At 44.7% G+C, this 26,382-nt stretch overlaps 1 protein-coding gene across 2 annotated transcripts in view; it reads left to right on the forward strand.

The window, feature by feature from the left end:
* Positions 1-26,382, forward strand: part of LOC126251716 (aminopeptidase N-like) — a 291,935-nt gene that overhangs the window by 196,260 nt on the left and 69,293 nt on the right. For both annotated transcript variants that reach the window (XM_049952311.1, XM_049952310.1), the window contains exons 10-11: positions 4,820-5,000; positions 22,373-22,562. In XM_049952311.1, the coding sequence (XP_049808268.1) occupies positions 4,820-5,000; positions 22,373-22,562 (371 nt within the window). The remainder of the gene's footprint in view (positions 1-4,819; positions 5,001-22,372; positions 22,563-26,382) is intronic.

Genomic DNA, 26,382 nt, shown 5'->3' on the forward strand with positions numbered 1-26,382 from the left:
GTCAGTGTCAGCCAGTTTGCCGTGGCATACGGAGCTCCATCGCAGTCTTTAACACTGGTAGCATGCCGCGACAGCGTGGACGTGAACCGTATGTGCAGTTCACGGACTTTGAGCGAGGGCGTATAGTGGGCATGCGGGAGGCCGGGTGGACGTACCGCCGAATTGCTCAACACGTGGGGCGTGAGGTTTCCACAGTACATCGATGTTGTCGTCAGTGGTCGGCGGAAGGTGCACGTGCCCGTCGACCTGGGACCGGACCGCAGCGACGCACGGATGCACGCCAAGACCGTAGGATCCTACGCAGTGCCGTAGGGGACCGCACCGCCACTTCCCAGCAAATTAGGGACACTGTTGCTCCTGGGGTATCGGCGAGGACCATTCGCAACCGTCTCCATGAAGCTGGGCTACGGTCCCGCACACCGTTAGGCCGTCTTCCGCTCACGCCCCAACATCGTGCAGCCCGCCTCCAGTGGTGTCGCGACAGGCGTGAATGGAGGGACGAATGGAGACGTGTCGTCTTCAGCGATGAGAGTCGCTTCTGCCTTGGTGCCAATGATGGTCGTATGCGTGTTTGGCACCGTGCAGGTGAGCGCCACAATCAGGACTGCATACGACCGAGGCACACAGGGCCAACACCCGGCATCATGGTGTGGGGAGCGATCTTCTACACTGGCCGTACACCACTGGTGATCGTCGAGGGGACACTGAATAGTGCACGGTACATCCAAACCGTCATCGAACCCATCGTTCTACCATTCCTAGACCGGCAAGGGAACTTGCTGTTCCAACAGGACAATGCACGTCCGCATGTATCCGTGCCACCCAACGTGCTCTAGAAGGTGTAAGTCAACTACCCTGGCCAGCAAGATCTCCGGATCTGTCCCCCATTGAGCATGTTTGGGACTGGATGAAGCGTCGTCTCACGCGGTCTGCACGTCCAGCACGAACGCTGGTCCAACTGAGGCGCCAGGTGGAAATGGCATGGCAAGCCGTTCCACAGGACTACATCCAGCATCTCTACGATCGTCTCCATGGGAGAATAGCAGCCTGCATTGCTGCGAAAGGTGGATATACACTGTACTAGTGCCGACATTGTGCATGCTCTGTTGCCTGTGTCTATGTGCCTGTGGTTCTGTCAGTGTGATCATGTGATGTATCTGACCCCAGGAATGTGTCAATAAAGTTTCCCCTTCCTGGGACAATGAATTCACGGTGTTCTTATTTCAATTTCCAGGAGTGTATAATCTCCGTAACGCTTTCGCGATTACTAAATGACCCTGTAACGAAGCGCGCTGCTCTCCGTTGTATCTTCTCTATCTCTTCTATCAACCCTATCCGGTACGGATCCCACACTGCTGAGCAGTATTCAAGCAGTGGGCGAACAAGCGTACTGTAACCTACTTCTCGTGATGACTGGGTGTAGTGTGATGTCCTTAGGTTAGTTAGGTTTAAGTAGTTCTTAGTTCTAGGGGACTGATGACCATAGATGTTAAGTCCCATAGTGCTCAGAGCCATTTTGTAACCTACTTCCTTTGTTTTCGGATTGCATTTACTTAGGATTCTTCCAATGAATCTCAGTCTGGCATCTGCTTTACCGACGATCAACTTTATGTGATCATTCCATTTTAAATCACTCCTAATGCGTACTCCCAGATAATTTATGGAATTAACTGCTTCCACTTGCTGACCTGCTATTTTGTAGCTAAATGATAAGGGATCTATCTTTCTATGTATTCGCAGCACATTACACTTGTCTACATTGAGATTCAATTGCCATTCCCTGCACCATGCGTCAATTCGCTGCAGATCCTCCTGCATTTCAGTACAATTTTCCATTGTTACAACCTCTCGATATACCACAGCATCATCCGCAAAAAGCCTCAGTGAACTTCCGATGTCATCCACAAGGTCATTTATGTATATTGTGAACAGCAACGGTCCTACGACACTCCCCTGCAGGACACCTGAAATCACTCTTACTTCGGAATTTTCCTCTCCATTGAGAATGACATGCTGCGTTCTGTTATCTAGTAACTCTTCAGTCCAATCACACAATTGGTCTGATAGTTCATATGCTCTTACTTTGTTCATTAAACGACTGTGGGGAACTGTATCGAACGCCTTGCGGAAGTCAAAAAAATGGCTCTGAGCACTATGGGACTCAACATCTATGGTTATCAGTCCCCTAGAACTTAGAACTACTTAAACCTAACTAACCTAAGGACATCACACAACACCCAGTCATCACGAGGCAGAGAAAATCCCTGACCCCGCCGGGAATCGAACCCGGGAACCCGGGCTCGGGAAGCGAGAACGCGACCGCGAGACCACGAGATGCGGACGCGGAAGTCAAGAAACACGCCATCTACCTGGGAACCCGTGTCTATGACCCTCTGAGTCTCGTGGACGAATAGCGCGATCTGGGTTTCACACGATCGTGTTTTTCGAAACCCGTGCTGACTCCTACAGAGTAGATTTGTAGTGTCCAGAAAAGTCGTTATAGTCGAACATAATACTTGTTCCAAAAATTCTACAACTGATCGACGTTAGAGATACAGGTCTATAGTTCTGCACATCTGTTCGACGTCCCTTCTTGAAAACGGGGATGATCTGTGCTCTTTTCCAATCCTTTGGAACGCTACGCTCTTCTAGAGACCTATGGTACACCGCTGCAAGAAGGGGGGGGGGGGGGGGGGGAAGTTCCTTCGCGTACTCTGTGTAAAATGGAACTGGTATCCCATCAGGTCCAGCGGCCTTTCCTCTTTTGAGCGATTTTAATTGTTTCTCTATCCCTCTTTCGTCTATTTCGATATCTACCATTTTATCATCTGTGCGACAATCTAGAGAAGGAACTAGTGGTGACACACTCCGCTACCAGTTGGGGTACTCAGAAGTGTGTGTCCGCTGGGCTCTTCGCCGCTTAACAGAAGAACGTAAAGAGCAACGAAGGACCATCTGTGTGAACTGCTTGCACGTTACGAGGCTGATCGTGACATTTTCCGTGAAACATCGTCACAGGCGATGAAACATGGCTTCGTAACTTCGAAACTTAAACAAAATGGCAATCTGTGGAGTGGCGCCACATGATGTCGCCTCTCATTGCGTAACGATCAACCGGGAAGTGTAACGTGCTATATTCAGGAAATTGGAGATACGACTTCAGCGTGTTCGTCCCCACAAAAATGTAAACGAAATTCTCCTTCTCCATGACAACGCAAGGCCTCTCACAAGTCTGAGCACCCAAGAGGAGCTCAAAAACCTTCATTCGACTGTTCTCCCTCATCCACTCTACAGACACTTCCGACTTCTATCTGTTTCACCGAATGAAGGATGCACTCCGGGGAATCAGTATGTGGATGACGGGGAGTTTACTGATGCAGCAATAGCTCGGCTCCAGCGTCGACCAGCAGAGTGGCCCCATGTGGGCATACAGGCCCTCCCAGTAAGGCCGCCGCACTGAACGGAGATTAAGTTGAAAGTTAGGTTTTTGTAACCAAAAAATTGGGCAATCTTATGGTGTACGGGAATCGTGAATAAAAGCAACCTGCCTTTACCAAACATGAAAAAAAGGATTGCATTACGTAATGAACGCCCTTCTTATATTCCATGCGTAATTGTGATTCATCCAATTTTCATAAAGCACGAATCTTTGAATAACCAAAACGTATCTTAATTTTATGCTGACACAACAAGTAAGGCGTCTTCTCTATAGGAAAAATCCTCCGCTTTCCTACTGTCGATCGGAATTGAGATAGCGCTAATGATTCTCACATCACTAACAATATAACAATTCGTATTTAGTATCGTACCATTTTTTGCTTATTTTGTACAAAAGCATACACATTTATATTTGTTCCAATACGTAGCTCTTAGTACTGGTGAATTCTGCAATGTGCAATATTCTGTTAATTATGCAGCTTCTAGAGTACGATTAATCAAATATGGTAATTACTGACAGACTTCCACCGGCTAAATAAATATTTTAGTGATATAAATAAAGATGTTTAATAATAGATCTCAGTAAGTTCACTAGTGATGCACTGTCTAGTGGCGACACTCTTTAGTGCCGCTTCGCACTGACTACAAAAAGGCGTGGCTTATGAGGAGTTGCTGAATCATTGCACTCTATTCATTGTTAACTCCCTACGTACAGTCATTGTGCTATCTGGACTGCTGGTACCACTTTGAAGCTCACGATTGATTCCTTCCGCTTATTTCATGCGATTTTTTTTTCAACACCTAGTCCGTCAGTACATGAGGTCTATCTAGTCTTGTTTTAGCTGTCGTTCATTCGCGTTACCACTTCACAATCACAGCAGACAACGGGGACAGTTTTAGAGGGGTTGAAACGCCGTTGATTGATTTGTTATTCCGGTGACATTCAGTAACTAGTCCACGTTCGAAGTCACTAAGCTCTCCTGAGAGGACCATTCTTCTGTTACTGCTTCCCTACTGATACGCAATACTGCCCGTCTCAGTTCAAACTTTTGGGTCTGTCTCTCGTGACTTCTAATGACCAATTTCGTATCACATAGAGGTGACGGAATACTTTTGATCAAATACATAGTACACCCGTAATGATCTCGTCGTGGACGAGACGTTAAGCTCTAATCTCCCTTTTCTTGTGTGCAGGATAAGTATCGGCACAAGACATCTTCCACATGTCAACTGCAAAAGGATAGGAAGCCACGTCCCCACATTTAGAATTGTTTTAGAATAACACGGGATCGGTTCAATTCACTTTCAGAAATAGGTGCCTGTATGTGTGCCATAAAACTTGTTTGTTGGCAATTTCGTGAATGCTGCAATCCATATACAGCCAGTTCAGCAACGCGACGGATGACATCCTGTTCGCGGCAATGGACGCGGTGGCGCCTGCGTCGTCTCTGGGTCCCAACGCGACTGTGTCATCAGTGATGCTGCCCTGGGCGCGACAGTCCGGATTTCCATTTCTCACCGTCACCAGGAACTATGTGGACGGCTCTGCAGTCATCACACAGGTGGGCAACAGTCCAGACCTTTAAATAAACTTCTCAGCGCTGACCACATAAGTTGCATCGTTCTGTGTGAGTGTGTGTGACTATATATATATATATATATATATATATATATATATATATATATATATATATATATATATAGCGCATTGTTGATGCGTGTGGTCAAATTCAGCCAGATGTGTTGGTCAAAGTTCATCAGGACTGGGTTCGGAGGATGGCATTAACAATTCAACAGAATGGACAAGATATCGAGCCATTCCTATGACTGTTGGTGGTCTCACGGGACTGTGTAACATCGGCGTAATGTGTGTATATATATATATATATATATATATATATATATATATATATATAGGGTGGTCCAAAAGTCCGAAAACACCCTCATAAAATTCAAATGGAGTAGCAATCAAGGAAACAGAGTCCCTACACACGAGGAACGGGAAGGGGGAATAGGCTATGCCACCAACATGGCGGCCATCTTGAAAGCCGCCATCTTGGATTAAACTTCAAAATTTCAAATGGGAATGTGGGTCATGTGACATATCAAACAGATAGAGAATTTCACCAGAAAAACAATGCCGTTGTTATTTTAAACATAGCTTTATTCATTCTCGGGTTATAGCCAGTTACATATGGCAGCGGTGGGACGCTCGGCAGCATGTGTGTTATGTGCCGAAGAGACATTACGCCGATGTTACACAGTCCCGTGAGACCACCAACAGTCATAGGAATGGCTCGATATGTTGTCCATTATGTTGAATTGTTAATGCCATCCTCCGAACCCAGTCCTGATGAACTTTGACCAACACATCTGGCTGAACTTGACCACACGCATCAACAATGCGCTGCTTTAGATGATGCAAATCCCGTATTTTCACAGAATAAACCAGTGCTTTGACATGACCCCAAAGATTAAAATCCAAAGGAGTCAAATCTGGTGAACGTGGTGGCCACTCTACAGCAGGCCGGCCGAAGTGGCCGTGCGGTTAAAGGCGCTGCAGTCTGGAACCGCAAGACCACTACGGTCGCAGGTTCGAATCCTGCCTCGGGCATGGATGTTTGTGATGTCCTTAGGTTAGTTAGGTTTAACTAGTTCTAAGTTCTAGGGGACTAATGACCTCAGCAGTTGAGTCCCATAGTGCTCAGAGCCATTTTGAACCACTCTACAGCACCCCTACGACCAATCCACTTTTGGGCGAACTGCACATCCAGGTATGCTCGCACATTGTGACCATAATGTGGTGGGGCTCCATCATGCTGGAAGAATTCCGAAAATGTTCCGTCCTCCGTTAACAATGAGGGAAACGCTTCTTCATTCAATAACCTCAGATAACCGTTGGCTGTTAACGTACCATCAATAAAAAATAGTCCCACGACTTTGGTACACCACAAACCACACCGGACCATCACTTTTTGTGAGTCGACCGTTTTGGAATCATCAATCCAGTGCGGATTAGTGTCGAACCAGTATCTGTGATTCTGCTTGTTCACTTCACCATTGATAAAGAAGTTGGCTCCATCACTGAACAGAACCTGATAGGGGAAACGTGGGTTTATCTGCAACTGCTGTGTCACCCATTCTGCGAACTGTACCCGGTGGTCTGGGTCATCCTCGTTCAGGTGTTGCAGCAGCTGAATTTTGTACGGGTGCCATTTGTGCTGCGATAAAATTCGCAGTATGGAGGTACGGCTAACCCCACATTCTTGTGACAGGCGACGAGTACTCCGTTGCGGACTCTTGCTAAATGACGCCAACACGCTCACTGTTGTTGCTTCATCGGTGGCGGATTTTGGTCTTCCAGCCTTAGGTTTAGCTGCGACAGAACCTGTTGCTCGGAATTTGGCCAAAAGCTTGGCAACTGCGCTGTGAGTGATGGACTGTCTGGTTGGGTGACGACTGTTGAAATCCTCAGCAACGACCCGTGTGCTTCATTCTCCTGATATCAAGATGATTTCAATGCGTTCTTCATGTGTTAAGGACATTTTGTAACCTATAAATAAAGACACAATAATTAAAACGTTAGCATGGGTAAATGATACCTAACAGTTAAACACATGTAACATATCAGGCATGGGATAGTCACTTTGCACCGTTTCAGACTCCATTTTCTGACTTCTCAGTACGTAATACTCACACTGCCGAGCGTCCCACTGCTGCCGCAAGTAATTGGCTATAACCCGAGAATGAATAAAGCTATGTTTAAAATAACAACGGCATTGTTTTTCTGGTGAAATTCTCTATCTGTTTGATATGTCACATGACCACATTCCCATTTGAAATTTTGGAGTTGAATCCAAGATAGCGGCATTCAAGATGGCCGCCATGTTGGTGGCATAGCCTATAAAGTTTCCCCCTTCCCGTTCCTATTTTATCAAAGTAACACCAGTTGTTGTTATTGTTGTGGTCTTCAGTCCTGAGACTGGTTTGATGCAGCTCTCCATGCTACTCAATCCTGTGCAAGCTTCCTCATCTCCCAGTACCTACCGCAACCTACATCCTTCTGAATCTGCTTGGTGTATTCATCTCTTGGTCTCCCTCTACGATTTTTACCCTCCACGCTGCCCTCCAATACTAAATTGGTAATCCCTTGATGCCTCAGAACATGTCCTACCAACCGATCCCTTCTTCTAGTCAAGTTGTGCCACAAACTTCTCTTCTCCCCAATCCTATCCAACACCTCCTCATTAGTTATGTGATCTACCCATCTAATCTTCAGCATTCTTCTGTAGCACCACATTTCGAAAGCTTCTATTCTCTTCTTATCTAAACTATTTATCGTCCATGTTTCACTTCCATACGTGGCTACACTCCATACAAATACTTTCAGAAACGACTTCCTGACACTTAAATCTATACTCGATGTTAACAAATTTCTCTTCTTCAGAAACGCTTTCCTTCCCATTGTCAGTCTACATTTGATATCCTCTCTACTTCGACCATCATCAGTTATTTTGCTCCCCAAATAGCAAAACTCCTTTACAACTTAAAGTGTCTCATTTCCTAATCTAACACCCTCAACATCACCCGACTTAATTCGACTACATTCCATTATCCTCGTTTTGCTTTTGTTGATTTTCATCTTATATCCTCCCTTCAAGACACTATCCATTCCGTTCAACTGCTCTTCCAAGTCCTTTGCTGTCTATGACAGAATTATAATGTCATCGGCGAACCTCAAAGTTTTTATTTCTTCTCCATGGATTTTAATACCTACTCCGAATTTTTCTTTTGTTTCCATCAATGCTTGCTCAATATACAGATTCAATAACATCGGGGAGAGGCTGCAACCCTGTCTCACTCCCTTCCCAACCACTGCTTCCCTTTCATGCCCCTCGACTCTTATAACTGCCATTTGGTTTCTATACAAATTGTAAATAGCCTTTCGCTCCCTATATTTTACCCCTGCCACCTTCAAAATTTGAAAGAGTATTCCAGTCAACATTGTCAAAAGTTTTCTCTAAGTCTACAAATGCTAGAAACGTAGGTTTGCCTTTCCTTAATCTAGCTTCTAAGATACGCCGTAGGGTCAGTATTGCCTCACGTGTTCCAATATTTCTACGGAATCCAAACTGATCTTCCCCAAGGTCGGCTTCTACTAGTGTTTCCATTCGTCTGTAAAGAATTCGTGTTAGTATTTTGCAGCTGTGACTTATTAAAGTGATAGTCCCGTAATTTTCACGTCTGTCAACACCTGCCTTCTTTGGGATTGGAATTATTATATTCTTCTTGAAGTCTGAGGGTATTTCGCCTGTCTCATACATCTTGCTCACCAGATGGTAGAGTTTTGTCAGGACTGGCTCTCCCAAGGCCGTCAGTAGTCCTAATGGAATGTTGTCTACTCCCGGGGCCTTGTTTCGACTCAGGTCTTTCAGTGCTTTGTCAAACTCTTCACGCAGTATCATACCTCCCATTTCATCTTCATCTACATCCTCTTCGATTTCCATAATATTGTTCTCAAGTACATCACCCTTGTATAGACCCTCTATATATTCCTTCCACCTTTCTGCTTTCCCTTCTTTGCTTAGAACTGGGTTTCCATCTGAGCTCTTGATATTCATACAAGTGGTTCTCTTTTCCCAAATGTCTCTTTAATTTTCCTGTAGGCAGTATCTATCTTACCCCTAGTGAGATAAGCCTCTACATCCTTACATTTATTCTCTAGCCATCCCTGCTTAGCCATTTTGCACTTCCTGTCGATCTCATTTTTGAGACGTTTGAATTCCTTTTCGCCTGCTTCATTTACTGCATTTTTATATTTTCTCCTTTCATCGATTAAATTCTATATTTCTTCTGTTACCCAAGGATTTCTACTAGCCCTCGTCTTTGTACCTATTTGATCCTCTGCTGCCTTCACTACTTCATCCCTCAAAGCTACCCATTCTTCTTCTACTGTATTTATTTCCCTCATTCCTGTCAATTGTTCCCTTACGCTCTCCCTGAAACTCTGTACAACCTATGCATTAGTCAGTTTATCCTGGTCCCATCTCCTTAAATTCCCACCTTTTTGCAGTTTCTTCAGTTTTAATCTACAGTTCATAACCAATAGATTGTGGTCAGAGCCAACATCTGCCCCTGGAAATGTCTTATAATTTAAACCTGGTTCCTAAATCTCTGTCTTACCATTATATAATCTATCTGATACCTTTTAGTATCTCCAGGCTTCTTCCATGTATACAACCTTCCTTTATGATTCTTGAACCAAGTGGTAGCTATGATTAAGTTGTGCTCTGTGGAAAGTTCTATCAGGCGGCTTCCTCTTTCATTTCTTGCCCCCAATCCATATTCGCCTACTACGTTTCCTTCTCTCCCTTTTCCTACTACCGAATTCCAGTCATCCATGACTATTAAATTTTCGTCTCCCTTCACTACCTGAATAATTTCTTTTATTTCATCATACATTTCTTCAATTTCTTCGTCATCTGCAGAGCTAGTTGGCATATAAACTTGTACTACTGTAGTAGGCGTGGGCTTCGTGTCTATCTTGGCCACAGTAATGCGTTCACTATGCTATTTGTAGTAGCTTACCCGCATTCCAATTTTTTTAATTCATTATTAAACCTACTCCTGCATTACCCCTATTTGACTTTGTATTTATAACCCTGTATTCGCCTGACCAAAAGTCTTGTTCCTCTTGCCACCGAATTTCAGTAATTCCCACTATATCTAACTTTAACCTATCCATTTCCCTTTTTAAACTTTCTAACCTACCTGCCCGATTAAGGGATCTGACATTCCACGCTCCGATCCGTAGAACGCCAGTTTTCTTTCTCCTGATAATGACGTCCTCTTGAGTATTCCGCGCCCGGAGTTCCGAATGGGGGACTATTTCATCTCCGGAATATTTTACCCAAGAGGACGTCATCATCATTAACCATACAGTAAAGCTGCATGCCCTCGGGAAAAATTACGGCCGTAGTTTCCCCTTGCTTTCAACCGTTCGCAGTACCAGCACAGCAAGGCCGTTTTGGTTAGTGTTACAAGGCCAGATCAATCAATCATCCAGACTGTTGCCCCTGCAACTACTGAAAAGGCTGCTGCCCCTCTTCAGGAACCACGCGTTTGTATGGCCTCTCAACAGATACCCCTCCGTTGTGGTTGCACGTACGGTACGGCTATCTGTATCGCTAAGGCACGCAAGCCTCCCCACCAATGGTAAGGTCCATGGTTCATGGGGAATATGAGATGATGTAACTTACCAAACGAAAGCGTTGGTATGTTGATAGACACACAAACAAACAAACAAACACAAACACACTCACAAAATTCAAGCTTTCGCAGCCAACGGTTGCTTCATCAGGAAAGAGGGAAGGAGAGGGAAAGACGAAAGGATGTGGGTTTTAAGGGAGGGTAAGGAGTCATTCCAATCCCTGGAGTGGAAAGACTTACCTTGGGGGGAAAAAGGACAGGTATACACTCGCGCACACACACATATCCATCTGCACATATACAGACGCTATATATATATATATATATATATATATATATATATATATATATATATATATGTGTGTGTGTGTGTGTGTGTGTGTGTGTGTGTGTGTGTGTGTGTGTGTGTGTGTGTGTGCGTTTCATGCCCCCTCTTCCATGTAGAGAAAGTCAGGAGTTACCACTCGGCACCCTCAACATGGAAGCCACAAGCATTTCTTTCTCGCCCTCGTTTTTTTCTCTGCCAGAACAGTTTTTCTGCACAATTAACAAAATACAAATACACACCTACACACACACACACACACACACACACATATATATATGCAGAAAGACATATTCTCTTTCATTTCTGTCTATGACAATGGACAACATTGTACAAAAAATTAACTGGTTCTGACCAAATCCAAAAGAGTGTGGAGTCATGCTGGGCCCATAGTGCAGAGGTGCATGAATTGTAACCACACTCTGCTACCTCTTACGTGTGGTTGGTAGCGTGAGTGACAAATGAGTTAGAAATGTTGAATGGCTGCTTAATATTTATTAATCCTTTAGCTGCTACAGACGAGCTCTTTGCATTCCGTGCTGAGACTGCTTTTGTCATGGCTGTACTCTTCGCCAAATGCTGGTGCTGAGAGATGGCATAGCGGCCGATGTGAAATACTTATCATACGATTTTTCGAAAACTATTGGGTGAAAAAATTTTGTTTTTACATAACTTACGGTCTGATATCTGCACTCAACAAAGAACGGATTTTGTTTTGGTTATCCGTCGTATCAACTCCGCTGCGTCAAAATTTTATTTAAAACTGAGAGCAGAAGGATATCTCACTCCGTTCTCGATTTATTGGGTTTTATATACGAAGGACGGTAGCGCGCGACGCGCCCATTCAAGTCCCTGCGCACCCCTTATAATATGCTCATAACAAGCGTCATATCTCATAAACGATTCAAGATATCGAAACGAGGTGCAAATGACAGCACGCAATTAGATATATTGTCTGATAAATACTCCAAACGTTTTTGTTTACAGAGTTATGGAAGTAGCTCCTCCGCAGCAGTGAGAGGTCGGTGGCTCAGGACGCACTCAGACGTCCATTGCAGTGAAGGAAAATCTGAGTGGTGTACGTGTACATGTGCACAGTATCTGGGAAATGGCGTAGCAGCACGTGTATACACGCCCACATCAGCGATAGTGTTAATATAAAAATTACAACTTCAGAAAATGAAAAATTTAGGCAATATTATGCCACAAAAATGACGATAGACAATTTACACCAAAAATGACGAGGAGCCACGTTCACTTCCTATCCATGAACATAGCTCCATAGCTTGCAGATAGTCACGTAGATGAGCTCCTTGTTGATCAGCCACTTAATCATATACAAATGGGTATTTGCTCATCTGAAAAATAGATTGCATTAGATCTTTGTCAGTATAAACTGCAGCGCTAAAATAATCTGTTATAGGCACGCGTATTCAGATACAGAGGTATGCAAACAGCAAAATACGATGCTGCGGTCGGCAACGCCTATATAAGACAAGTGTCTGGTGCAGTTGTTGGATCGGTTACTGCCGCTACAATGGCAAGTTATCAAGATTTAAGTGAGTTGGAACGTGGTGTTACAGTCGGCGCCCAAGCGATGGGACACAGCATCTCCGACGTAGCGATGAAGTGGGTATTTTCCCGTACGACCATTTCACGAGTGTACCGTGAATGTCAGGAACCCAGTAAAACATCAGATCTCCGGCATCGCTGCGGCGGGAAAAAGAACCTGCAGGAACGGGACCGACGACGACTGAAGAGAATCGTTCAGTGTGACGGAAGTGAAACCCTTCCGCAAATTGCTGCAGATCTCAATGCAGGGCCATCAATAGGTGTCAGCGTGCGAACCATTCGACGAAACACTATCGATATGCGCTTTCGGAGCCGAAGGCCCACTCGTGTACCCTTGATGACTGCACGACACAAAGCTTTACGTCTCGCCTGGACCGTCAGCACCAACATTGGTCTGTTGATGACTGGAAATATGTTGCTTGACCGGACAAGTCTCGTTTCAGATTGTATCGAGCTGATGAACGTGCACGGGTATGGAGACAACCTCATGAATCCATGGATCTTGCATATCAGCAGGGGCTATTCAAGCTGGTGGAAGCTCTGTAATGGTGTGGGGCGTGTGCAGTTGGAGTGATATGGGGCCCCTGATACGTCTAGATATGACCCTGACAGGTGACACGTACGTATGCGTCCTGTCCAACATCCTGTATCCATTCATGTCCATTGTGCATTCCGACCGACTTGGGCAATTCCAGAAGGAGAATGCGACACCGCACACGTCCACAATTGCTATAGTGTGGCTCCAAGAGTTTAAACACTTCCGCTGCCCACCGAACTCCCCAAATATGAACATTATTGAGCATATCTGGGATTCCTTGCGACGTGCTGTTCAGAAGAGATATCGACCCCCTCGTACTCTTAAGGATTTACGGACAGCAGGATTCATGGTGTCAGTTACCTCCATCACTACTTCAGACATTAGTCTAGTCCATGCCATGTCGTGTTGCGACGCTTCTGCATGCTCGATTAGACCCTACACGACATTAGGCAGGTGTACCAGTTTCTTTGCCTCTTCAATGTATAACTTTACAGTCCCAAACCCACCATCCTCTCAGGCATGTTATACACGCAATATTTTTGAAGGTCACTCCCAGCTCGGAGGTAAAAGTGAAACATCCATCTCAGTCAACAGTTTAAAATACTTTTTATGCAGTAACCAACATGTGCGGTTTAACAGCCTTCCAAACCCTGACTGAGCCACACATGTCATCATAGTGGCCCCATTGTATATCTAAGTGTGTTTGTAATCACAGTAACCAATCCAGAGTGACGCTTCCTGCTAGCATTGACCGAAAGCTGCTTTACAGACAACATCAAAAGGTTCGAAACAAACTGAGTGCCTTCAGACAAACCTAAGGGCAATATCTGACAAGAGGGAACTCGCTAGAAAAACAGTCTGCAGTTAAGAAGTTATTTCAAACTAACTGTCAAAACGCACTGCTAGTATTACAAAATGAGACCATCAGGTAGAGCTATACAACCTAATCGCACCTGGAAAATCGACTATACTCAAACAGATGAACCAAAGTTAACGCTGAGAAGCATGGTTTCAAACATCCAACCAATCTCACCACTCTTTGCGCACAGTACAATTACAGTCTGGTTAGCACTCAATAGCCGCCTCCAGCCGTCAGTTTATTCCTCCCTCCCCCCCCCCCCCCCAAGGAACCTCCCCATTCAGAGGCTCGCATTAGACTCGCCTCCTCACAGCCACTCCAGCTTTCCTCCACGACTTCGCCAGACAGCAGAGCCACTGCCCTGACCCAAGGATCGCAAGTAGCTCGCGATGATCGGAAACGTGGCGCAAAGCGGCACAGCTGGTAAAACCCTCTCATTAACTTCCTTGTCGGAATAACTTCACCCCACTTACTGGCTAAGAAGAAGCGAGGCTGTATTGTGTACCATATCTCAACTTGTTGCTGTGAGCACTGTAGTAAAAGAATAAAAAACATTAGAATAGCTTTCAGAGCTCACATTGTGGGAACGCACGGTGCACATGTCGAGCACATTGTTTACGTGACACCCTTACACACGTAAACAAAAATTCAGACATACACTACAGCATCACATATCACATTTTCAACTGGAGATAAAGTTCCAGTAATAATAGAAAGTTGCTTCAATTTCCCTTCCCATTCTCTCCCCCTCGCTCTGTGCTGACCAGAGTTTTCAGGAAGTTTCCCTTGGTTATTAAGACATTTGCTGAACCATGAAATATCCTCCAAAATGTTGTTAATTAAGATCCCTTATGCCCCTCTACGAGCTCGCGTGATATCCCTTGAAAGAACTGGGCTGTATAGGGAGTCTGATCTGAAACAATCCTCTCTGCCCTCCAAAGTAGTGAAAAAATGTAAGCAAAAGAAAGAGAACATGAAAAGCTTTACTGCAGCGCACTAATTTGATTGGACCTCCATCCTGTAATTCGAGAGACACGTTGAAGTGGCACTGTGGCCATTTGCAATAACTTACGACCTGAACAAATGATAGTATTTTCCTGGCTACTGCCCCTTTTTAGGTGTGGACCCCGTTATCTGGCTTGCTAGGGTTACGTACCTAAATTGAAGAAAACGGAACCCTTATAGGATCACTTCGTTGTCTCTCTATATTTCTGTCTGTCTGCTCTGTCTCTCCGACTGCTAAGAACCCTTTTGCTCAGGAACGAGTGGGCGTGTCAAGTTGAAATTTGTCACGTACTAAGGTTTACGGTCCCTAGGCCATGTACAAAAATGTGAGCTTCTACGTCAATGCAAGCAAAAAACACGACCAATTATGTCACATACTGGCCATTAAAATTGCTACACCAAGAAGAAATGCAGATGATAAACGGGTATTCATTGGACAAATATATTATACTAGAACTGACATGTGATTACATTTTCACGCAATTTGGGTGCATAGATCCTGAGAAATCGGTACCCAGAACAACCACCTCTGGCCGTAATAACGGCCTTGATACGCCTGGGCATTGAGTTAAACAGAGCTTGAATGGCGTGTACAGGTACAGCTGCCCATGCAGCTTCAACACGATACCACAGTTAATCAAGAGTAGTGACCTGCATATTGTGACGAGCCAGTTGCTCGGCCACCATTGACCAGAAGTGTTGAATTGGTGATAGATCTGGAGAATGTGCTGGCCAGGGCAGCAGTCGAACATTTCCTGTATCCAGAAAGACCCGTACAGGACCTGCAACATGCGGTCGTGCATTATCCTGCTGAAATGTAGGGTTTCGCAGGGATCGAATGAAGGGTAGAGCCACGGGTAGTAACACATCTGAAAAGTAACGTCAATGCGAACAAGAGGTGACCGAGAAGTGTAACCAATGGCACCCCATACCATCACACCGGGCGATACACCAGTATGGCGACGACGAATACACGCTTCCAATGTGCGTTCATCGCGATGTCGCCAAACACGGATGCGACCATCATGATGCTGTAAACAGAACCTGGATTCATCCGAAAAAATGACGTTTTGCCATTCGTGCACCCAGGTTCATCGTTGAGTACACCATCGCAGGCGCTCCTGTCTGCGATGCAGCGTCAAGGGTAACCGTAGCCATGGTCTCCCAGCTGATAGTCCATGCTGCTGCAAACGTCGTCGAACTGTTCGTGCAGTTGGTTGTCTTGCAAACGTCCGCATCTGTTGACTCAGGGATCGAGACGTGGCTGCACGATCCGCTACAGCCATGCGGATAAGATGCCTGTCATCTCAACTGCTAGTGATACGAGGCCGTTGGGATCCAGCGCGACGTTCCGTATTACCCTCCTGAACCCACCGATTCCATATTCTGCTAACAGTCATTGGATCTCGACCGACGCGATACGATAAACCGCAATCGCGATAGGCTACAATCCGACCTTTATCAAAGTCGGAAACTTGATGGTACGCATTTCCCCTCCTTACACGAGGCATCACAACAACGTTTCACCAGGCAACGCCGGTCAACTGCTGTTTGTGTATGAGAAATCGGTTGGAAACCTTCCTCGTGTCAGCACGTTGTAGGTGTCGCCACCGGCGCCAACCGTGTGTGAATACTCTGAAAAGCTAATAATTTGCATATCACAGCATCTTCTTCCTGTCGGTTAAATTTCGCGTCTGTAGCGCGTCATCTTCGTGGTGTAGCAGTTGTAATGGCCAGTAGTGTATTTTGATACTCGCAAATTCACTCATCAAAACTTACAGAGTACTTCCCGTTGACCTAGAATCACCAGAAGAAAAGGCTAGCAGTAGCCGCGAGGGAAGAAATACAAAAATTATTAATTTGTAATTATATCACACGAAAAAGAATTTTTTATTTCTTATTCGTCTTACTGTCCGTCTGTTAAGAAAAAAATGGTTCAAATGGCTCTGAGCACTATGGGACTCAACTGCTGTGGTCATCAGTCCCCTAGAACTTAGAACTACTTAAACCTAACTAACCTAAGGACATCACACACATCCATGCCCGAGGCAGGATTCGAACCTGTGACCGTAGCAGTCGCACGGTTCCGGACTGTGCGCCTAGAACCGCGAGACCACCGCGGCCGGCGTCTGTTAAGATCCCTTTTTCTCAGTAACGGATAAATGTATCAAGTTGAAGCTTATGTCACAAACTGAGGTCCAGAGTCGCTTGGTGGTGGTAAAAACTTTAAGCTTCCAAGTAAGTGCAATCAAAAGATACGGCCGGTTATGCCACAGATTTTGATATTCGTATAGCTCTCTCATCAAAATTTATTGGATACTTCCAGCTGACCTAAGTTCTTGAATTTTGGCAAGAAGCAAGGTTTTATACTACAAGCAAAGGAAAAAAATCCGAAAACTCTTAATTATATCACACGAAAAAAATATTTTTCTATCATGTTATCCCACTGCCTGTCTGCCCGTTTGTTTAACGTCAATTTTTCTCTGGGACAGATGAACGTATAAAGTTGAAATTTTTGTCGCATACTTAAGTCTATGGACCCCTCGCGGTGTGAAAAAATTAAACTTCTACATCAATGTAATCAAAAGATATGACCATTTATGTAACATGTTTTGATATCTTGGCAGTATCAATATCGTTAACAGGCATAAATTGTCCAAAATCTCGATTTCTGGTTTGGATGAACAGTCGATATACATAATTAAGGTTACACGGAACCTGATGTTGCCAGGTACCGTACTGGCGGAGTTTGAGTCTGCGCCCGCTTTTTACTGAGCTACTCTGCGTTATCATCCGGCGTGTGCAGCCCTAGATCGTCGCTGGCAAGGTAGCACCTTTTTACACCGTCCATCCCAGTGTGTCGTCACTGTGGTCACAGAGCAGCGAGCCACGAAAAGCTCCTATGGTCATCCTCTACCAATGGTACAGTACTTGCCTCAGGCTTCTCTGGCTGTGAGGACGTCAGCAATTTCGGGGTCCTGCGAAACATAATCTGTCAGACGGGCGAAACATTGACGCCAGCACACCACATGCCCGCAGACACCTTTACAACCTTCTCTTCAACTATGGCTCAAGCCAAATGACGGTTGTTATTTCCTTTCGTGAAAACTACTCACCTCGGGATAAATTGTTCGTGGTGGGCGATGCAGTTGTTCAGCTACACTCCTGGAAATGGAAAAAAGAACACATTGACACTGGTGTGTCAGACCCACCATACTTGCTCCGGACACTGCGAGAGGGCTGTACAAGCAATGATCACACGCACGGCACAGCGGACACACCAGGAACCGCGGTGTTGGCCGTCAAATGGCGCTAGCTGCGCAGCATTTGTGCACCGCCGCCGTCAGTGTCAGCCAGTTTGCCGTGGCATACGGAGCTCCATCGCAGTCTTTAACACTGTTAGCATGCCGCGACAGCGTGGACGTAAACCGTATGTGCAGTTCACGGACTTTGAGCGAGGGCGTATAGTGGGCATGCGGGAGGCCGGGTGGACGTACCGCCGAATTGCTCAACACGTGGGGCGTGAGGTCTCCACAGTACATCGATGTTGTCGCCAGTGGTCGGCGGAAGGTGCACGTGCCCGTCGACCTGGGACCGGACCGCAGCGACGCACGGATGCACGCCAAGACCGTAGGATCCTACGCAGTGCCGTAGGGGACCGCACCGCCACTTCCCAGCAAATTAGGGACACTGTTGCTCCTAGGGTATCGGCGAGGACCATTCGCAACCGTCTCCATGAAGCTGGGCTACGGTCCCGCACACCGTTAGGCCGTCTTCCGCTCACGCTCCAACATCGTGCAGCCCGCCTCCAGTGGTGTCGCGACAGGCGTGAATGGAGGGACGAATGGAGACGTGTCGTCTTCAGCGATGAGAGTCGCTTCTGCCTTGGTGCCAATGATGGTCGTATGCGTGTTTGGCGCCGTGCAGGTGAGCGCCACAATCAGGACTGCATACGACCGAGGCACACAGGGCCAACACCCGGCATCATGGTGTGGGGAGCGATCTCCTACACTGGCCGTACACCACTGGTCATCGTCGAGGGGACACTGAATAGTGCACGGTACATCAAAACCGTCATCGAACCCATCGTTCTACCATTCCTAGACCGGCAAGGGAACTTGCTGTTCCAACAGGACAATGCACGTCCGCATGTATCCCGTGCCACCCAACGTGCTCTAGAAGGTGTAAGTCAACTACCCTGGCCAGCAAGATCTCCGGATCTGTCCCCCATTGAGCATGTTTGGGACTGGATGAAGCGTCGTCTCAAGCGGTCTGCACGTTCAGCACGAACGCTGGTCCAACTGAGGCGCCAGGTGGAAATGGCATGGCAAGCCGTTCCACAGGACTACATCCAGCATCTCCACGATCGTCTCCATGGGAGAATAGCAGCCTGCATTGCTGCGAAAGGTGGATATACACTGTACTAGTGCCGACATTGTGCATGCTCTGTTGCCTGTGTCTATGTGCCTGTGGTTCTGTCAGTGTGATCATGTGATGTATCTGACCCCAGGAATGTGTCAATTAAGTTTCCCCTTCCTGGGACAATGAATTCACGGTGTTCTTATTTCAATTTCCAGGAGTGTATTTCAGCTTTGATGTTGATTATAATGAAGGGCAATAGTGAAGAAGGTAACAAGAACAAGATCACCTTGGAATGAGCTATCAGTAGTAAAATATATCTTTATACAATATATAACAGAGAAAAATCTAATACAAATACTTCAGATGTAGATTTCAGCACACAAATTTCAAAGAGTTGACATCTGTTTGTTTGGTCAGCAAAAAGGCACGTTCCGCTCATTGGCGTCAATTGGGATTTCTCTGAAGTGGCAGTTACGGCACCACTAATCCAACTTCACATTTAACTTTGCATTCACCGGCTCATATCTGTCAAAAACCATTTTTAAGGGTTTTGTAGTTCACTCGGTAAATACGTAACTCTTATAAGGATCACTTTGTTGTCTGTCTATTCGACTGTGAAAACCCCATCTTCTCAGAAATGTGGATTATCAAGTAGAAATTTATGTCACATACTAAGGTCCACGGCCCCTTGGCGGTGTAAGAAATTGAGCTCCTAAGTCAACGCAGTCATAGATACGGCTATTTAGATATAATTTGATACTCGCAAACCCACTCATCAAAAGCAACAGGGTACTACCCGTTGAGCTAGAATAATGATATATGGCAAGAAGTAAGGTTTCACAGTACAGCTTAAGGAAAAAAATACGAAAATCGTTAATTTCGAATTATATCTAGCGAAAATAATATTTTTGGAATTTGTTACAGCACTATCTGTCTGTCTGTTCTTCTGTTGCTACCCCTTTTTCTCATAATGTGTAGACGTGTGAAGCTGAAATTTATGTCACGTAGTAAGGCCTATGGTCCCTTAGAGTTGTAATGAACGCTAGCTTATAAGTCAATTCAGTCAAAAGATACGGCTCAAAAGATACGTCCATTTATGTCACATATTCTGGTAGTCGAAAACTCATTCATCTAAACCTATAGGATACTTCCCGTTGGCCTAGACCCATGAAATTTGACAAGAAGCAGAGTTTTACAGTACAAGTAAAGGGGAAAAAATCAGAAAATTGTTAACTGCAACTATGTCACTCGAAAAAATATAAATCTTTTGTCATTTGTTATCCGACTCCAGACTTAAAATTAAATAATCGAAAGTCTTAGAATTACCAGGACCAATATGTTAGCGATATCATCGTCGATAACAGCAAAAATCGTTGAGATTCTCGACTCCTGGGATGGGTGAACTGTTAGTTAAATTTTTACAGAAACCCCAGAGCGCGAGTCCTACTCTCGCCTGTCGGATGTTTTTTACGAATATCTGGGTATTCAGTGGATACCTTTTAATTCTTAGTGCAGGAAGTTAGGAGCAGCTCTTGTTCTCAATACTATACATGTCGTTCAGGCAACACTTCCCCCAAACCCCTCACACACACACATGCGACTCTGGTGATATAACTGAGTGTAAACCAATCAGTGATGTACCAATGACACATCAGTTGAGCCAGTACTGTGATGGTGATTTTCCGCTAATCATTTTGCTGAAGGTATGTCAAGCTCATAGAAGGGTGTTGTGCATTGTAGAATGAAATAGCCAGAGACTACTGCGCTACTACAAGCACCACACAGCGTCTGAAAAGCAAGTTCCTTCAGATAAAAAGCTGATTTTCCGTGGTGCGGAATCCATTATAGTAAAAGAGGGCGGTGTACAAAATCACAATTTATCCAGAGTCGCCATTGTATTCCTACTCTCATGACTACACAACAGCTCATTCGTGAATTCAATATAGATTAATTTTGACGTAATGTTAATTGGATATAAGTGACTAACATCTCAACATAAATAAAGAAAAAGTCCAAATTACACTTCTTTTTTGTTAATATGTATATTTTAATAAAAAGAAGTTTGATTTGGACTTTATTTTAATCGCGAATCGATGAGGATTTGATAGAATGAGTCTATTATTTGTTTACACTCAGTAATGATGCCTGCTAATTGGGATTAAGCACAAAGCTTGGAAAAATTTGTGAAATAATTTACGAAGCAACGGATAATGCGTTGTCACGTAAGAACAGTGGTAGCGTGTCTCTCTGCACAAATTCTCTCCTTTTATTTCATTTTATGTTACTAATTTTCCAACTGTTTATTTGAGTAATCATCTTTCGCAGCACCTGAGAACCAAAGTAGTGAGCATCTTCTAACGTTGGCGTACAGTATATTCAGAACACATTTCATCAGATGTGCGGCACTGGAAGGTATTCGCAGCGCTGATTTTGTAAACATTTAAAAAAATGTTAACCAGTTCCGTACGTACAGCTGGTCATCGTTGTCCGAGGTGAATCGTTTGCACCTCAGAGCCTTTTTAAGGGGACCAATAATGGCGCAATCACAGGGAGAGAGGTCCGGACTGTACGGAGGGTGGCCGAGAACCTCCCATTTGAATTGCTGCAGGATTGCCGCGACTGTGTTGGCCATATGAGGCTTTGCACTGTCGCGGAGCAGAATGACCCCACGGGTGAGGTTGCCTGGTCGTTTTGATTTGATCGCTTGGCGAAGGGTGCTCAAGGTTTACGAGTAACGCTGGGCATTGACTGTTGACCCGTGCTGCGGGAAGTGAATCAGAAAGGGGCGTCTTGGTCAAAGAAGAACATCAGCATAGGGGCAAATAATTTACTTCAGATGACGCGTCCAGATTTACGTGCGGAACTGGTTAACATCACAGCACCGAGAATTTTATGAGACACCCATTCACCGCCTTGTGTCTCAGTGGGACAAGTGTCTCAACAGCCAGGGTCAATACTTCTAGCATACAAGTACTGGTTTCTGTAATTATACCTCCTGTTCGTTTCGTTTTGAACGCTCCTTATAAAACGCTAACGACAGAAATGTTTTTCGTGGTGCTTACAGAACCGGTGGCTGCTGCCGCCTGACCCCGAAGACCAGACACTGTGGACTATACCCGTGACGTACACCTCAAGATCGGAAGCCGACTTCTCCACGTCCACCAGACTGTGGCTGTCTGACAAGGCAGTGTGGATCGACAGCCTTGCTGGTGCAACTGCTGATGACTGGGTACTCTTCAACCTACAAGTCGCTGGTAAGAGACATAGTATAGTAGAATTTCATACATATATTATCCCACTCCACATTTTTTTCCCAGTGACATACCTTGTCTCAATGCACTTCGTTGATGAATCTCGGTTTATAATTACCATGAAGAAACACTATGAAAGAATAACGGGGCCGAAAGGGAGCAATGTAAGCTTACATCAAAGAAAATTAGTCCTCTGGAGTGTTAAAATTAATATAACGTTAGACGCTTACAGAATGAGATAAAGTGTACAGTCGCATTCAGATTGTCCGTGTATGTAGTTCAGAGGACCGTCCGCCTTCCGCTTTGTGTTATATGGGCCCCAAGTGCGATGTAATGAAATGGTAAAAGCGGGTCATTTCAGTCTGGTGTACAAAATAGCATTCTTGGCAGATCGTGATAGGTTCTGTAATTTAATTTTATGTCGCACAGGTTTATCAGTAGTGGCAGACGTCTGAATCCGTATGGAACTGCGGTAGAAGGATAACCGTGAGGTGCCATTACCACCGAAGTTTCCCGGGTCTTGGCAAAATAAAAAAGTGGCGTCATTGTTTGTAGGAATTGATCCCGGTAATCAAAGGCCCATCTGCGAACGGACACCCCAGATGGAGTCGCCTCAAACGCACGTTCGTCACACTACTGCAAGCAAGAGATCCTTTGTCGGAGGTGTTCACAAAGTGACTGTCATGGTGGGCAAAGACGCACGAACAGTGGATCGCAGAAGACTGGAAGTTCCTTATTCCGTCTCACGTACCGAGTTCCTGGTTGTGCGTGAAGTACGCCTTGTGTCGTGTGAGCTATAGACCTAAGAAATCGTCCCGGAACGACTGTACGAGCCAGCAGTGGCACAGGGTGGAGGAGTTTCTGTGATGTTATAAAGTCTCACTGATGAGCACTTACTTATATTGAGTGAGTGGCTCTATATGTTTCCCACACCACCTTGACTTTGTCTTTATATGTATGAGTGACTGTGTGTGCTCTGTTGTGTTGAATACCTACACCGTTGGTTTGATACAGGGCGATGTGTGAAACTGCTTTCACACTACACGCTTCCGTTGTTGTAGCGATCTGCTCCAGCTGCTGCAGACGCTGTACTGAAGCTGAAAGTGTTTATCAAAGTTGCGGAGAAATATTCGTCAGGGCTCTGTTGCATAGCAATCAGATTTGCTTTCAGTGCTTAGAAGTGTCCAACATTGGTGCATTTAAATGATCCGTAAAATTACTCATTTTCCGAAGCAAACATCAAACTACGAGGCCTGTTCAGAAAGTAAGCTCCGATTGATTGCCAAATTGAAACCACAGTGAACATCAGAAATGTTTTACTTGTAACAATTAGCTACACCTTTCAGCTACTTCTCTACGTAGTCGCCGTTCTGACTTAGACTTTTGTCATAGCGTTGTACCAACTTTTCAATAGCCTCATCATAGAAGGCAGCCGCCAGTGCTTTCCGCCAATTCTCCACGCTGGCCTACACCTCGTTGTCTGTGTCAAAATGTTGTCTTCAAAGACAGCGGTTCATGTGACCAGAGATGAAACTCAGGGGGAGACAATTGCGGACTGTATTGTGGGTAATCTAACATTTCCATTTGAAAACGATGCAGGAGCATCTTCATTGCCCCTGCAGAATGCGGCTGAGAATTGTCTTGAAGAAGAAACAGCACGACAGTTATGTAATGTTAGCTGCATAGCTTCAGGCGAAATTTCTCACCAGGCCCTCGTACTTGGCGGCAGACACTATTTTCTAGACATCTTTACGCACTCACTGCGAGCTCAGAAATGAGAAGAGCGACGTGATGCTAACTGGGGTTATACTAGAGACACTACCCAACACATCTGTGCAAAGCTTTATCGGATTTTCATAGTCGTTTCCATTTCGCGACCGATCGGAGCTTACTTTCTGAACGCCCCTCGTATTTAATTAGAACTGAATATTCCTGTCGGAAATGTTCTCGAGCTGGTATTCATTAATAGATCATAATTGAAGTATACGTCAGTTGAGGAATGAACACATGCCTTCTTGAAATGAACAATCTTTTATTGACTTTTATGTCAATGAAATTCATCTCGTAACATGACTTATCTGTTCACTAGCCTATATACAGATATATAATACATTTTCCTTCAAAATCTCGCAATGGCGTCGCTTTATACTTCACAAGAATGAAACCTCCTAGTGAATTACTCCTTAACAAGAACAAAAACTTCCTGCACTAGGAATAATTATCTGAGCGCTAATCGCCACAAAGTAATAAAGAATATCTTTGTCGCTCTCTCTAGCACCATCACGTCAAGTCACGGTGCTTTCTCTCGTATTGCATGATACATCATAATGTTATGGGTACGTTATAATTATATAGAAACGAAACCTGTGGTTAAAGCGATAGATACTATGAATTAGAACAACTACAGCGAATTAGAATTAATGAACGTGTGAATATGATCGCAACATATACATTTTGAAGATTCTGCCTTGAGCAAAAAACGATTTTTTGTTTTGCTCTCATCGCACACATATATTTCGATGTAATAGTGTCATCAGTGGATATCTCTTTATTGAGTTTTATAGCCATTTTATATTTCGTGTCAATATCTACACTTCTACAATACAGTTGATATTTCAAAACAGCAATCCGTGGTGGCAGTCGTTTCCAAGTCGTCAAAATTCTATATACTACATTGACAGCACACATTTTCATTGCTTTCGATGCATTCAATCGTTCTCCCATCCTGTTTTTCGTATTCTGGCTGTATGGGTGAAAAGAGGAAAATAAGACACTGTGTTTTGCTCAAGAAAGACTCTACACATCGTACTTATTGTTCAATCAAACAGGGACCCAGATTGACTCCTAGTAATGAAAAATCACGTTAAAATGAACACAATCGTAATTATACCTGTCCAGAATTGAAATTATCAGTTCTCGTGTTCGTCGCTCTATGACTGATTACGTTCAGAAGTCATCCCACATCTAGAATAATCCATCAGGTGACAGGATTTGCTGTAACAACACCTTAGAGATGGTACTGACACAACGTAGCCGATCTCCTTTGGTTGTTGAAACAAGAGCCTTGGAAATTGGCGTCTTCTTCAAGTAGAACGTTGTTCAGTCCGTACCACGTAGCATTTCAAATATGATCAAGACTTATAGAGTTGTTATATAGTGTCAGAGGAGACTAATGTGTCAGTGGGTGAGCTTATTTCATACGTGTTTTAGAACGACACATGACCATGACAGCGCTACTACGCCCCCTACAGTCACTACCCATGAGTTCGTCGAACGTCTTTAATTATTTCGGGAGAGTGACGACACACTAGTAGATTGCAGATGTCCAATGTTCAAGTACTTCACTGTTTGTGAGACGGCATCCTGATACATCCAGTCTACAACATTAGATCGTCCACACAAATAGCACATATCCTTATGGAAGGCGCAGAGTCGTCAGTCTGCCTTCAACAGAACATGCGTAATAGTACGTTGTTCATTAATACTAGCCCACAATCAACTACAGTTTATACATCCGAATGGTGTCTGTTCTGTTGTACACGTGGGACAGAAAAGACTCCACTCAGATACAAACATTTCTGAGAAACAGGGTAATGCCTCTCGACGTTTGTTTCAGAGCGGATGCACAAATATTGTCCGAACTCCTAGCGGAATCATAATTTGCGAGTAGAGAGTTTAATGGACGAGAGACGCTGCATTGCAACGTCCGATCAATCGTCCGGAGAGCCGAATTGTTAAGACAGTTGCTCGTGAGAAGCGTTAAATCGGGTTTCGTGTCCCAGTCCGTCACAAATTTTTTACTTTCGCCATTGCATGACCAGAG

This window comes from Schistocerca nitens, chromosome 4 (assembly GCF_023898315.1).
Source record: "Schistocerca nitens isolate TAMUIC-IGC-003100 chromosome 4, iqSchNite1.1, whole genome shotgun sequence".
Taxonomy (NCBI): domain Eukaryota; kingdom Metazoa; phylum Arthropoda; class Insecta; order Orthoptera; family Acrididae; genus Schistocerca; species Schistocerca nitens.